Source organism: Apaloderma vittatum, unplaced genomic scaffold, assembly GCF_000703405.1.
Source record: "Apaloderma vittatum isolate BGI_N311 unplaced genomic scaffold, ASM70340v1 scaffold11921, whole genome shotgun sequence".
Classification (NCBI taxonomy): Eukaryota; Metazoa; Chordata; class Aves; order Trogoniformes; family Trogonidae; genus Apaloderma; species Apaloderma vittatum.
Genome location: NW_009699667.1, coordinates 56,455 through 70,394, shown reverse-complemented (window position 1 = coordinate 70,394; position 13,940 = coordinate 56,455). Strand labels below are relative to the sequence as shown.

Here is a 13,940-nt window from a genome sequence, read left to right as displayed (position 1 = left end):
GAGAGCATATTTTCCGTGCGCTACGCATGGGATTCCCTCCAGCTGGCTCCTCACTCGCGCTCCCCTGCCTCCCCCGTGTCTGCGGCTGAGCTCAGGGCCACCTCGTCTCGGCGAGAGGAGCTTGGTGCCCAGCCCTGGCCTTCCAGACATCCCCACCCTGACCTCCTGCTCAAAGCGGGTCTGCTCAGAGTTGGCCACTCTAACCAGGAGCCTTGCCCAGTTGAGTTTGGAACCATTCCCCTTCCCTGGGCTCCTCTTCCAGTGTTTGACCACCATCATCGTGATTTTTTTTTCCTTTTTATCAGGTAGTAATGTCCTCTGGTCCCGTTTGTGTCTGTTGCCTTAACATCCTTCTCTGTGCACCTCTGAGAAAGTCTGGCTCTGTCTTCTCTACATCCTCCCATAAGCACTTGTAGACAGCAATAAGATCTCCCTGATCATCTTTTCAAAGGAGAATAAACACAATTCTTCGACCATCTCTTCATCTGCTGCGTGTTCCACGCCTTGCACCGTTTTGGTGGCCACTGTGGACTCGCTCCAGTTTGTCAGCGTCTTTCATGTATGGGGGAGCTCAAAACTGGACAGGGTACCCCAGGCTGTCTTACAAGGGCTGGAGAGATGGAAATAATCAATTCCTTCAACCTGCTGGCTACACTTCTGTTGATACAGCCCTGTCTGCAGTTGTCCTTGAACTACAAACAATGAAAACCTATGAAACTGGTCTGTCATGAAAGACTCTGGAGAGCTGCCCCGTGTTCAGCTGGGTCTGCTAGAAGGGATGCTGTGTGGCTGCACCTTGGCCTTAGACACGATGGGATACATGGCTTAACACACACATTGGGTAATGCCCTCCTCTACCTCCCAGCACCCGTCTCATGCCTTGCCACGAGGATTCTGATGCAAACAGGTTGATGGGTCTGGAAATGGGACCAGCTGAAGGAAGCGTGGGTCTTCCTCAACCTTGTGAAAGGTTAGGTAGGAACGACAATAAGAGATGGACCTCAGGTTTCCACCGAGCCCTCCCTCTTGGACAGATGTGGTACAGCCAAGGCCTTGGAAACAAGTCTTCCATAAAATGATGTTTCTGAGGTATGGACGGGAAGAAAAGAGGCCAAGGTGAAAGCACTGAGGTAGGACGTGGGGTTGGACCTTGTCACTCTGGAGCCACAAGGCTTGGCTCCCTTTTTTGCCAGTTATTGCAGCCAGCCATGGCAGGTGGTTTTCCAGGTGAAGATCTCTGCAGAAACTCTTTCTCTTTGAAAGCTGGTGTTAACATGTGGAAGATGATGTGACCCATTCACACGTAGATGCATAGAATTATTAAAATGAATTGATTTTTCTCTCATAAAGTTGCATTCAGTTCATTCAGTGTAATAATTAATGAACCTATAAAAGGACTTCATAAAACAGTAAAAATGGAAATAGAAGACAATTTCTTATTTCTTCCTGTTTCACATGTCTGTTAGTTATGTGAGCTTGTGATTTAATAAATGTTATGGAATTAGACATGGACTTTAATGTTAACCTGATGTTCAGAATGTCTTCTCATGTCTGATTTCAAAGACTTATATGGTCATTATAGTAAAATTACTGCGTGTCTTAATTGTAATAATAACCAAACATTGTAATGAAGTAATTAAATATTTGTAGTAGTTAATATCTTTTTATGCTGCCCTAATTAATTTGTTGTTGTCCTAACAGGAAAAGAAATGAACAGAAGTAGATGGGTTGTGTTTTTGTTAAGCCTTCAGTACTGACTCTCTTTCTAAAATACATGCCTGCGACACCACGTATTTGATTATAGCAATTGTAGGCTCGGGGCTATTAATTTTAAATACCTCTAAAAAGGAATCTCTTGTTTTGCCTGGGTGCATTACTTTTATTCTCAGTAGTCAGTAAATAATAGTAGTATTTCTTGGTGGTTTGAGCATTGTACATCAGCAAGGACATGCAGCGTTCCTAGCAGCAAACAGTATGGATCAAAACCTTTTACTTACATAGAGAGCATAAACCCTTGCATTTTATTCAGTGGTAAAGTACTGCATTTATTCCTTCACTACATAGATTTTAACTGAAGCCAGCTTAGCTTAAATTCTGTGCCCTTCATCCTTACAGGGCAGGAGAAGTTGTTGTTATAATGACTGCTAGAAACTTACCTTTTCAGAAAATTAATCGTAAGAAAATCTCATAATACATAAGAACCTCCCCCCCAACTTTAGAAAAACAGCACCCATATATAAGAGCTACAGCTAAAGAAAGGTGGAGTTACTATCAACTCTTGTTTACTAAACTTTAAAGGTATGTAAGTAAGAAAGGTTTAAATTGCTAGAATCCTCCTGCTAGGGCAGCCTCACTCCAAGAAAATGTTGCATGTCTTTTGTCGAATCGTGCCAGAGCAGCTACATGTCTTTAAAGCTATCCTCAACAATACAGGGCTTGCTTTGTTTTGCTAGAGATAGCAAAAACCGAAAAGACTCTGCATAGCGCACACGTTGAAGGCTGAGTCTGCCTGCACAGTGAAATTGTTCTGATTTTACTCTTGACACATTATAACCTGCAGGTATAATGAGGATTTTCCATTTTTGCCTAACACGTATACATTTTGTCTCTTCCATTTTTCCTTGCCTGCAATGCATTCAGCACAGCAAGGACTGGAAAGAAATCTGATTGTGAAACTGATAAATTGTCTTACATAGTTTCCCTATTTTGGCCATTGCCATGGTCTGGTTTCTGAAAGTGCCTGGAATCCTCCTTCTCTCGCTTTGTTTAACAAGCTTCTTCTCCGTTGTCCATTGCCAGTGCTGTTTTACCTACAATGGGCATTATTTTTCTTGTCTATCTGATATTCTACATTGACTCTAAGCAGCCGCAGTGTAAAAGCACATGAGATGATTTATTTTTATCGTTCACTTTTTCTCATGAGAAAGAGAATCCCTTGGCCCTGCCCACACTCCCGGCTTCCTCTTAGCGCAGCCATTTGCATCTTGGCAAATGGGCTCTCTAAAAAGCTACTGCATTAAGTCAGGAAAGCATTTAGTCATATTTATTTTGCAGTCACTGTAGTAAACTCTTTGCTGGTCTAAATAGCTGCAGTTTTTTGAGTCGAGTGGAGTTTTCCTTCTTTGCATGAAACGGGACTTGGCTCCCCCTGCCCAGGTGACTGCTGCAGATGGCAGCCGAGGATCAGCCACCGTGGTTTCAGGTCTGATCGCAGTTGTTTGCAATTCTCCTGCACGCTCACTGAAGACACTTCACGTGTCAAAACTTGCTACAAGCCTTTGATATCTTTGACCTTTTTTAAAAAAAGTCTTCTAAATTTTGATATTCCCTAAGAAGACAGATGGTATTTTTTGATTGAATAGATAGAGATTTCATGTCGAGACGCATTTCTCGGTTTCACTTTATTGGACTAGTTAACTGCTCTCTGAATGTTCTGTACGGCTCACAATCTTGTCTTGTAATTTGATTTTGAATGTTACAAAGAATTAGGTGTGCATAAAGTCCCCCCCCTGGAAAACATCAGTAACGTCCTGCTAGCATCTCCTTTCGGATCCAAATGGGGATATTCAGGTATATACAGTCCCACCTGCAACTATGCCTCCAAGCCAAAAAAATTACTCTGGATACCTTCTGATTGGAAGACGTATTTGACTCCAAATGCCACAAATAACCAGACACAGATCCTCTGGAAGTAGGTGGGGAAGCTGTGAAAAAATAGCAAAGCCTGTCAAAAGCTCTGGCTCTGGAGAGAGTGAGGAGAAGCCCCCCGAGCACTGATGCTGAGCCCAGGACACAGTTGCAGTCTCATGAAACAGCAGCTGAAATAGCAGAACTGGTGCCCTATTTTCTTCTTCCATCATCTGAATAAGTCACCTGGAAACAGGGCAAACAATACATTTTCAGTAAACCAAGGAAATACCTCTGAGCAGTTCTCATTTACGCACAATCGTAAAAATCCTGGCGAAAAATCAAACCCTTTCCTTATCAATTCAGCGCACAGTGTTGCTGGCATGGGCGGTGTCAATACATGTGAAATAGCTGGGGCAGGGGCAGAAGACAGAGGCTGCTGTGTTCTTGGTGCTGCAGTCAGACAGAAGATGAAATCACGGTAGTTCAACGTTTGTTGAAGACTTAGCTGCTGATTTCCTGGCTTTCTGTTCACACTGAAAGAAAACCTGCTTGTGCTTGAAAAAAAAAAATTTGGTTGTTAGGAATGTGTATGCATATGTTTGGCCTTAGTTATTTAACAAAACCTTCCAACCCAGAAAATGCAAGGACTTCTTTTGCAGAGCTGTAGGAGAACGTAGCTACATCCTTTGCTTGGTGTCGAGGTGGTTGCAGCACTGCGTTTGTAAGGGCTAATTTTTACTGGAAATCAGAGAGTGATCTTAAATGTCTTATAAACAGGTGCATGGTAAAGAAGAAAACAACAGGCCTTATTTTTGGCCTTGGCCATATTTTTTTATGACTTTAGCAAGTGCCACTTCTTAACTTATCCAGTATTTAAAGCTTGGTTTCTGTGCATAGTGCAGACCCAGGACACATGGCTGAAACTGAATATGGAGCACTGGGCTTTTACTGGGGAGGTGGAAAATATGTGTGTTTATTGTAGTTTCAGATTTTGGCTTGGGCCAGGAACAAATTTTTCAAATTTTTGAAGTATTTTGGTATATCAAACCCTGTGACATTTTTGTGTTTATTTCAGACACCGAGGATAATGGCGATAATAAAATTTTCCAAACAGATTCTACACTTATTTAAATCAAAAAGCCAGATTCTATACTGGGATCTTACGAAGTACTTAAGGACATGATAATTTTCAAAGGGTGAGGGTTTTTAGTGGTATTCTGAATGTCCCAGTTCTTGGGTGCCAGACTTGTAGGTTGAGAAACTTCGAGGCTGTTGATCCATATCATCTGAGATCTGAGGCTGTTTAATGAATCTCAAATTGAGCATCGAGAAACAGAAACACTCTGACTCATTAATCACTGTGAGAGATCTTGGCCTCACCATATCAATTAAGAACAAAAGTTCCTTAGTAGAAAAGCAACATGATGATGTGTTTCCAGTGACAGTCATGATATTATTGGTCACTTACAATTATTTATCAAGGATATGCACTTTTTTCACTTTGAAGACGTAAATCAACATCCCCATGACTTTGGGTACCTCGTGTGTGTCTATTCATATGTATTTTAGACTGATATTTGATGACATGTCTTTTAAAGGTCTCTTTAAAAATCCAGGTCTTGGTCTATTAAGACTTCACTGAAACACATTGTATATTGGCTGCTAGAATATTTACACTAATATTCTGCTACACTGCTACGCAGCAGAATATTACTGTAAAACTGCTGTTGCTGCTGGTGGACTTAGGGTTCCTTACAGCATCAGCTGAAAATGCTAGTCTGTGAGTTTTTAAAGAGGACTTTTTTTGATAAAACTGTGTTGCAGAAATGAAATCTGGAACATTTTGCAGAGGGATACAATACTATATATAATTTATTGGGCACTCTTTGTACAGTCAGTTGTTAAGTTATAAATAAAATAAAGCCTTTAAACAAAGATGAAAGGGTGAAACTGTGGGTAGTTATTTCCTCTGTATTTCTTATTAAAAAAACCCCAAGGTTTCCAAGTTTGTTCAAACAGTCACATTTTGGTTTGGTTATTGATATTCACAGTGTTGTGCCTATTTTTGGATGTGTTGCATTGGAGACTTTCTTCTCTGCCACGCAGAGTGCCTTTTCCTCGGGTACATCGGGGAGGCTGCAGGGCTGTTCTTAAAGCTCAGTGAGGTGCCCAGGCACAGCCGATGGAAACCACAGGGAGGCAGATGAGACTCTGTCGTGCTGAATTTCCAGGTCTCAGAGCTACTCACGAACAGCTTGACTTGCCTCACTCATGCGAGGTCCCTTCGTGGCTGTTCCAGGTCGGCGCGGACCGTGGTGGCTGTTTCCCCCATCCCGCCTGAGCCTCGGCTTCCATTTCTTTTAGGTCGAGGGCACCGAGGGCTGGCACAAGGACCAGCTCCACACCCTGCACCGCACACATGCATTCTGCCGATGGAGAAGTCCCTTGAACTGGAAAAATGCTAAACCCATTGAAGATCATCAAAAATAAGCATCCCTCACAGGCACTACGGAGCAGCGGGAGATGCCTTGTTTGAAAACTCCCAGTTCTCTTGGTGGATGTAGAGCTGTAATACTGAGCAAAACTGTTCTGGCTGCTGAAAAGGAAAGACATGAGCAATTTGAACTTAGGAGTGAAACATTTCCTAGAACTGAGCCTGAATAAATTCTGGAACAGTTGAACAGGAAATAAGCTAATAATGGGATTTTACAATATGCATTTCCTATATAAGGCATTGAAACGTAGCCTGGGTCTGTTTGCTGATCTTCTGGCTATTTTGGTCAAAATTTTCAGTTTCTTCAGTGTTTGCGCTCCGCTACAATTGTAAGGACTTGTGAGCTCTGTTCCAGGCTGAAGCGTTTCATCTTGCTGCCATCATCGGTGGTCCTTGGCTGGACCATTCCTTGACCACACCAGGGGAGAGACTAGTTAACAGTTCCTTCTTGCTACCTTTTGTTTGTGCTGGGGAGCTATTTCCTTTAGCCCTTGAGGCTGATGCATAGGAAGAGGAAGAGTGGTGGGGAGTGCCTGTCTCAGTGTGGTTCATACTTCTGAAAATAAGTTCCCCAAAATCTGATGTGGGGAAAGGAAGCCCTGGCTCCACGGAGCCTGCTGTCTCCCTCAGTAAACAAAGGACTGGGGTTGGGCAAGTTGCCCAAAGTGTTGGTGCAGGGTGCATTCCCATCGGTGCTGCTCTGCCTGGCCTTTTAAGGATATGTGACAGTATGTTGGAGACCACAGTAAGGTGTGTAGTTCAGCGGTGATTAATGAGCACAAGGCTCTTCTGCAGCTTCGGTGTTTCTGTCAAACTCCCTTCTCACGAGTAACTCTCTCAGATTTTCAGAGTTTGGCCTCTTCTGCGCGGTGAATGCAATCTCTTGCCAGCTCCTGTGCTACATTATTTTAGAGCCATCTACCTTTCCAAGCGTGCTCTGTATTGTGGAACAGGTTTTGCCTGTAAACGCGAGGCCAGATGTTCAGAAGAGAAGAGCTCCCGTTTAGGCATCTAGCAATTACTGCTGTGACACATACCGATCCCAGCTGAAAATCTGAAATCTGTCTGCTTAGACAATAAAATACTAAGGCTGGCTAGTTTTTGCAGCGCTATGAGAAGTGGCCTATATGCATATAATTCAGGAGTTCTTTCAAAATAGCATACACTGAATCACGGTCTCAGTTTTAAACCACAGCTTGTGCCTAACTAATTGTTTTGATTTCTTGCCAAGCAGGGGCTCATTTTCCAGTTATACCTAACATTTTCCTTCTCTTTTCCTGCAAAATCTGTTAATGAAGGCTAAATGAAGCAATGGAATTCGTTCTACTGGCTAGATAAGAAATAGATCTGATTCGTTATTAAATGTTTCTTCTTTTTTTTTCCCAGTGACATATTTGACGCCATGTTCCCCGTGACACACATTGCAGGAGAAACAGTCATACAACAAGGTAATCCTTCTTCTCATTTTTTCCCTTTTATGTTTGCTAGGATTGTACAATTCACTTCTCTGTATCTGAGTTTTCACCTTCCGTGCTTAACAGGAAGAATAACCATATACGGAAAGCATCAAAGTGTGCAGCTGTATCAGACATTCCTGGATGCAGGTCTTCTGCTACATGTACATCTACAAAACCACCCTGGTAGATCTCCAGGGTTTCCAAGTGCTACCGTTAATTGTAGATAAATAGGACTTCAAATTAAAATGTTCGTTCTTTAACTGAAGGTAGTTAGGAAGTAAACCACAGCTCACAATGCATAAGGGTGGCACAGGCTAGCCAAGAGTAATTAGAGATGGAAAATATTTTTATGGTTGTTGGGAATATTCAACACCTCATTGTGCTGTATCGTAGTTATCGCACTTGGCAACTTACCTGCGTGCCTGCAGCGTGCTGGGGACGACTGCATCGCCCTCAGGCTGTATTAAAGCCTCTTGAGTGTTTACACGGATGAAGTGTTGAATCAGTCAGAAGAGATAAATTAATACAATTGAAAGGTATTAATAGGAAGAAATCACAGCGATATTTTGATTTATGAAGGCAAATAGGCAAGGATGTTTCAGAAAATGAATCTCTCTAAGTAATCTGGTGCAGAAACCTGTGCAAATATGTTCAGGGTTAAATACGAAAGCAGGAAATTATTGAATAGGTTAGCAGACCTTCAGATAACAGTCACCTGTTGTATTTTGCTTCCAGGGGATGAAGGAGACAACTTCTATGTGATTGACCAAGGCGAGGTGGATGTAAGTACACTCTTACGGTATAATATTTATTTTGACGCTACCTAATAAAATGATGTGCTCTGACACACAGCTTGGTCCAGCCACGTGCTGTGGTTCTGTCTCCTTTCTCCCTGAAACAGTTCTCACAGTTCTCACAGTCACTTGTGGATGATTTTACAACTGGCATGTTTTCCATCCTAGCTTATTTCCCCATTCCAAGCAGGAAAACGTGGTATCACAACCAAGCAGATGACATTATCTTCAGAACCCTAACCACACCTGGAGGTGTGCAGTCTTTGGCAGAGCAGGCCACCATGCTGGAATGCACCCGAGGCTTCAGATCAACCATAAGGAAAATATTTTCTTTAATCAGTCAGCTTAGCTCATGTGTTGTTTTTTTCCCCCCCAAATTGAGATACAGCCTCAGGCAGCAGGTTTCATCTTAGAAACCTTAATTTGCTTTTAAAATTAGGTCCAAATATATGAACAATGCGGCATATTAATAAAGCAAGGATTATTATAAGTGTAAAGTGATCTGTTAGACCACAAAATATTTACAGGAGTATGCAGTAATTTAATCGGCAAGTCTTTGAAAAGAAGCTTCTTTCTGAACGTGCCTTCCAAATCATAATCTATTCACCTCTTAATCATTTCTATCCCATATGAAATTCATCCTTTTGCAGTTTTGCTACAAGTTCCTAATTTTCTCCCCACACACCTTGTGTATCCACAGTTATCGGATAGGACAGGCCTGCTCATTAGCAATGTTGCTCTTCACTTGCCCAGATGAGTTTTGTTTGGTATATTTAAAGAAGAAAGTGATTTATTTTAAATCTGAGCAGAAGGCATGCAGTTATTTTAGTGAAAGTTATTTTTTTTTAGCAGTCTGTTTGTGTCAGGAGACCATCTAATTGGTATTGTTGGGAATTGAGAAACCTCACATGCTGCCTCTGCCTCTGGAAGTTGCTCCTCAGGAAATCCGTCTGACTCACTGTTCCTATCAGGCCTACCTCTCCATAACAAATGTTGCCACATCGATGGGGCCAGAAAATAGAAGAGCAATATTTATAGAACATTACTAATTTTAAAATAATTGGTATGGGCCCGATACCGGGCCTAATGAGTTCACTGGCTTTGAATCAGACCCACAATCGTACGCAAATGCACATATTGAAATTATAGATTAATCCTCTTTAAAAATAATCTGTCCTCGCTCAAAACCTTTAGGAGAGCTTTCTCCAGCATTTGGCTCAGGGATAGTGGGGGACCAAATGACATCAGAAAACAGTCAGCAAAAACCTTGTACTTAATTGCAAATAAGATAATCTTCCATATGCACGTATTGCTCTTACATAGCAGTGACAGAATGGGGAAAATAAATGTCCAGGCCCTAGCCAGCTTTGTGTCTGCTTGTAAAACCCTTGCATGAGGTGGTTTGTGCATTTTCTGTAGCTGGTGGTCTTGTACCTTCTAGGTCTTGGAAAATTCTTCTGTGACCGACTCTCACACTGTCCCACTTCAGCATCTCCCTTCTTTCATCCTGCTGCACCTTACTGCTGCTCTTCCCATCTCCTCAGCTAGTTGCTCTCTCCTTCCTAAGCTTTTCCTATATTTTCAGCCAGAATGCACACTGAATTCCTTTGCAAGATGCTGTGGAAGGCACAAGAAACGTTTTCTCACGCAGGACCAAGTTGCAACTGCACCCTGGTAGCTACGGCAGTTACCTACGCTCCCTGCTTTTGCTGGGAAGCTGCAGGGAGGTGACCCTGTTTTCCCCCTGCTGAGTAAAGCCTGTACCAGGGCAGTTAGTGCACAGTAACTTGCTCCTGGACAAAAGGCAGCAGCTCCCATATATCCCATATGTAGTGCTCCCCAGAAAAGAGTTCTTCCAACTTCTGGGCAGCAAGGCTAAAATCCTTGTTGTCTGAAGAAAATCCAGACTGCTAGTAAGCAAGCTTCAGTTCATTTAAGCCTTGCCAGATACTTCTCTGGCATGCTTCCACCCCTCTCCACGAAGAAAAGCAACTTGGATAGTAGACAATTGACCCCGAGACTTAAAGCCTCAAGCCATTTTCTGCCTAGTTCAGCTGGTGTTGGCATATGCATGGAGGCTTTTCACCCCTGGCCAGGCTCTCTGCCTTCACCATTTCCCTGATGGCAGAGAAGCAGCAGGTATACCAGGGCTGGTGGATTCGAGGAGCAAAATACTCTCAAAATATCATGACTGATAAACACCAGGGTTTTCCATACACACGCAAAGATACATGTAAAGGAGATTGCAATTGCCATGACAAAACTGGGGAAAAAAAATTCAAAACCAAACAGAAACCACTGCCAGAGCCAGAATAGCAAAATCAGGGTGTGGTGTTTTGAGTTTAAAAGCCTGCAGCTTTAACAACTAATTTACTCTTAAGAGCTTTCACATAGGTGACCCAAGAGAGTAAGTAAAGGCATTTTAATATTTTCCCTTAAAAATAACCTGAGTCAAATTAAAAGTACAATTAAATATTTTTAAATATAGCGACACTTGATCCTCAACTCTTACACTTTCTTAGGGTATAAACAAGTCTTGTTAGCACAAAATAAAGAATCTGTACGTTTCCTTCTTGGTATTACTGCAGACAGCCACAGAAGACTCAACACCCTTCCGTTGGCAAACATGCTCAACACGGACTGTGGGCCAAGGTAGAGTGGCACAAATTTTTGTATGTAAAAGAAAGGTTTCTAGAAATCAGAGTCAGGTCTTGGAGAACCTGGGGTTTTCATCTCCTATACTGTGTACTGCAATCCAGGTACACTTTGACCAAAGCTGACGTTGAATGAGAAAGGACATTACAGCATTATCAGTCACACTCTTCCTCCTTAGCCCTTGAGGGTTGAGGGCAATGATTAACTCATGACGCGGCACCGCGGATGGATAAAGTTTATACTAGGTGGATGATGGCCTGAGATTTGAAGCCTTGGAGGTCAATTGTCTACCGGAAGCTTTTCTGCTCAGACAAATGTGAACGTATGCCAAAATGTCGCTGGCAGAGCTTAAATTACAGTTTCCAGTAAAGATGTTGAAACTACCTGCTAAAGTATGCGTCTTGCAAAAATCTCTAATCCATATTTCTAAATATAAAAATGACTTCCAGTTTATTATTTTAATCTTATAACCTCACATTTTTTCCTTTAAAAAGCACCATAAACTGCCCTTTTAAAACAGAGGATTTTTTTTAGACTCGACAACTTCCTCTTCTATTTAATGTCCCAGCAACTTTCTCTACAGTCATTCTCAGGTTTTCTTCTTGTCAAACAACAGCAGCCAAACTAAAGTAAGGTGAAAATCAAAATGAAAAGTTTTCCATATTTTTTCTTGAATAGGTTCTGTATTTACTCTATAGATCTATCTATGGAACTATACATTAATATTTTGGACATTAGATAAGATTATCTTTTGACTAGAGGTCAAATCTTCTTGAAGCTCTTATTTTTTTATACGAACTGTGTAATTTGTATATACGAAGATGAAAATCACATGGTGGTCCATGTAAGAATACTGTTGGATTTTAAAACTTGTTATATTTTATGGTTAAATTACATAGATTGCTTTTGGTTTGAATTCTTCCATCATTAGTGATCTAATTTCAGAAGGATGCTTTTAAAATTTGAAACAGAACATTTTAAAGTTTGTAGTTTTTCAGCTTAAATTTTTAAGGATTCTCAAGATGGCCTCCCAGTTCATATATTTGTAAGAAAAATAAACACATACTACAAATAAAGCACTGGCTTTATTTGAGAAAACTACCTGCATATAAATCCCCTTCATGTCTAAGGCTTGCTTATTTTTTCCAAGAATAAATAGACCTCATCTTCGTTTTTGGATAACAAATATTACGGCTTGACAAGACATAAAGTACAAATTGTTACAAACAGATCTGGGGGAGGGAATTTAACATCTAAACGTTGCAGTGTGTGGAGCAAATGAGTTTATTCCCACAGATCACAAAGTGACAGCAAAGAACCTCAAAAACTAAAAGTTAATTTGAAATCAGCAATCCAGAATTAAAGGTAAATTCACTCCAATGAAGCTCAGAGATCGCTGTTCATATCCTGCCTTCCAAACAAAATGGCTATGTTGCGCTCGTGGCAAGGTTCCTTTCTGCTTCTGGGGACAACATGAAGATGAGCGAGGGCGAGGTGCGTTCCAGTTGCACTGGGCATTGTGCAGTTTCCTGCATTTTCTCTCGCGGTTGGTGCTGTGTGTATCGCAGCCCCTGAAGAAAGGAGCTACTGATGTTCACAGGAGCTTTTTCCTACTGGCCTCCTAAAAAATAATGAAATGAACCAAGTTGTGGGATTTTCAAGCCTGCAACACTTTCAGTGCTCATACTACATGCTGGAAAGCAATAGAAATCCACAGTGCTTTTGATCTGTGGAAAGCAGGTGTTCCTGATGGCTTGGTCATTTTGGGCATCTGTGGTTCTACATTCTTCTTCAGCTGCATGGAAGAAGGTTCCAGCTATTACACGGCTGTGATTGACAGGTCAAGGAACAATTAGGAGTAATTAAGTTATGTACTTATTTTAAATCGTAGAATCATAGAATGGCCTAAGCTGGAAGGGACCTTAGAGATCATTTTAATCCAGCCTCCCTGCCGCCAGGGACGCCACCTCTCGACTAGATCGGGCAACACATGGGGACCGAACGGGAATCGAACCCGCGACCTTGGCGTTGTTAGAGCCACGCTCAACTGACTGAGCTAACCGGCTCCCTCACCACTTTGTTGAGAGTTTAAAAATTCTTGAGACTGCTTGAGCCACATCCTCAGCCCAGCATTTTTTAGGATAAAGGAGATCATCTGAGCCGCTGCCATATAACATTGGCTTTCAGAAGCTGTTCCGAGCCTAAAATAGCTCTACTTCCCACACCTTACAAACCGAGCTGCTTTACTTTCTACTTTTTTTTTTTAACATCTATTCTAAAGGGATTCGTAGTGGAGCTGAACTGTCTGTTAAAGGGCAGAATGGCATTGTAATGTGCCATCAGTGCACTTTAATTTCATCATGAAGTCAGAAGTTAATTGTTGACTTAGGCCTTTGCAGAGAATGAAGTGTGATGGTTTTCCTCCTAGAAAACAACTGTTATTCTCAAGCTGTTTTCTCTTTTGGAGACCGATATTGGAAATGGCATTTTTATTGGGAGAGTGCATGCTGGGCCCAAAGACTGTCAGATCAGTGATTTGATTTCACTTGAAACCCACCACCCATAGGGTGGAGGAATGGCCTTTTGCATAAACTGTTTGCAGGCAAGATGTCAAACACGTTTTGGGGAGTCTTGTCAAGTAACACAACAAAATTGAAGACGTCTTAGAACAGTTTAATAGTAGCCTTTCTTTATAACAAACATGCAACCATAAATGTCCATCCTTCACTCATTCTACCTTGAGTTTTATCAGCGTAATTCTCCTCTCTGGGCTGCAGTCATGTCATGCATACTGCTTTAACAAATGTCATTGTATTTCTTAAAAAAATACACTTTGGCATGGGTTGATTTCCTGCTTATAATTCAGACCCCTCTGCAATAGCGAAACCTATGCTTTTCAACGAAAGAGCA

The 13,940-nt window shown here is 41.7% G+C and overlaps 1 protein-coding gene across 1 annotated transcript in view; it reads left to right on the top strand.

Moving 5' to 3' along the window:
• Positions 1-13,940, top strand: part of PRKAR1B (protein kinase, cAMP-dependent, regulatory, type I, beta) — a 94,343-nt gene that overhangs the window by 47,797 nt on the left and 32,606 nt on the right. Inside the window, exons 4-5 of the mRNA XM_009878486.1 lie at positions 7,511-7,572; positions 8,317-8,363. Coding sequence (XP_009876788.1) covers positions 7,511-7,572; positions 8,317-8,363 — 109 coding nt within the window. The remainder of the gene's footprint in view (positions 1-7,510; positions 7,573-8,316; positions 8,364-13,940) is intronic.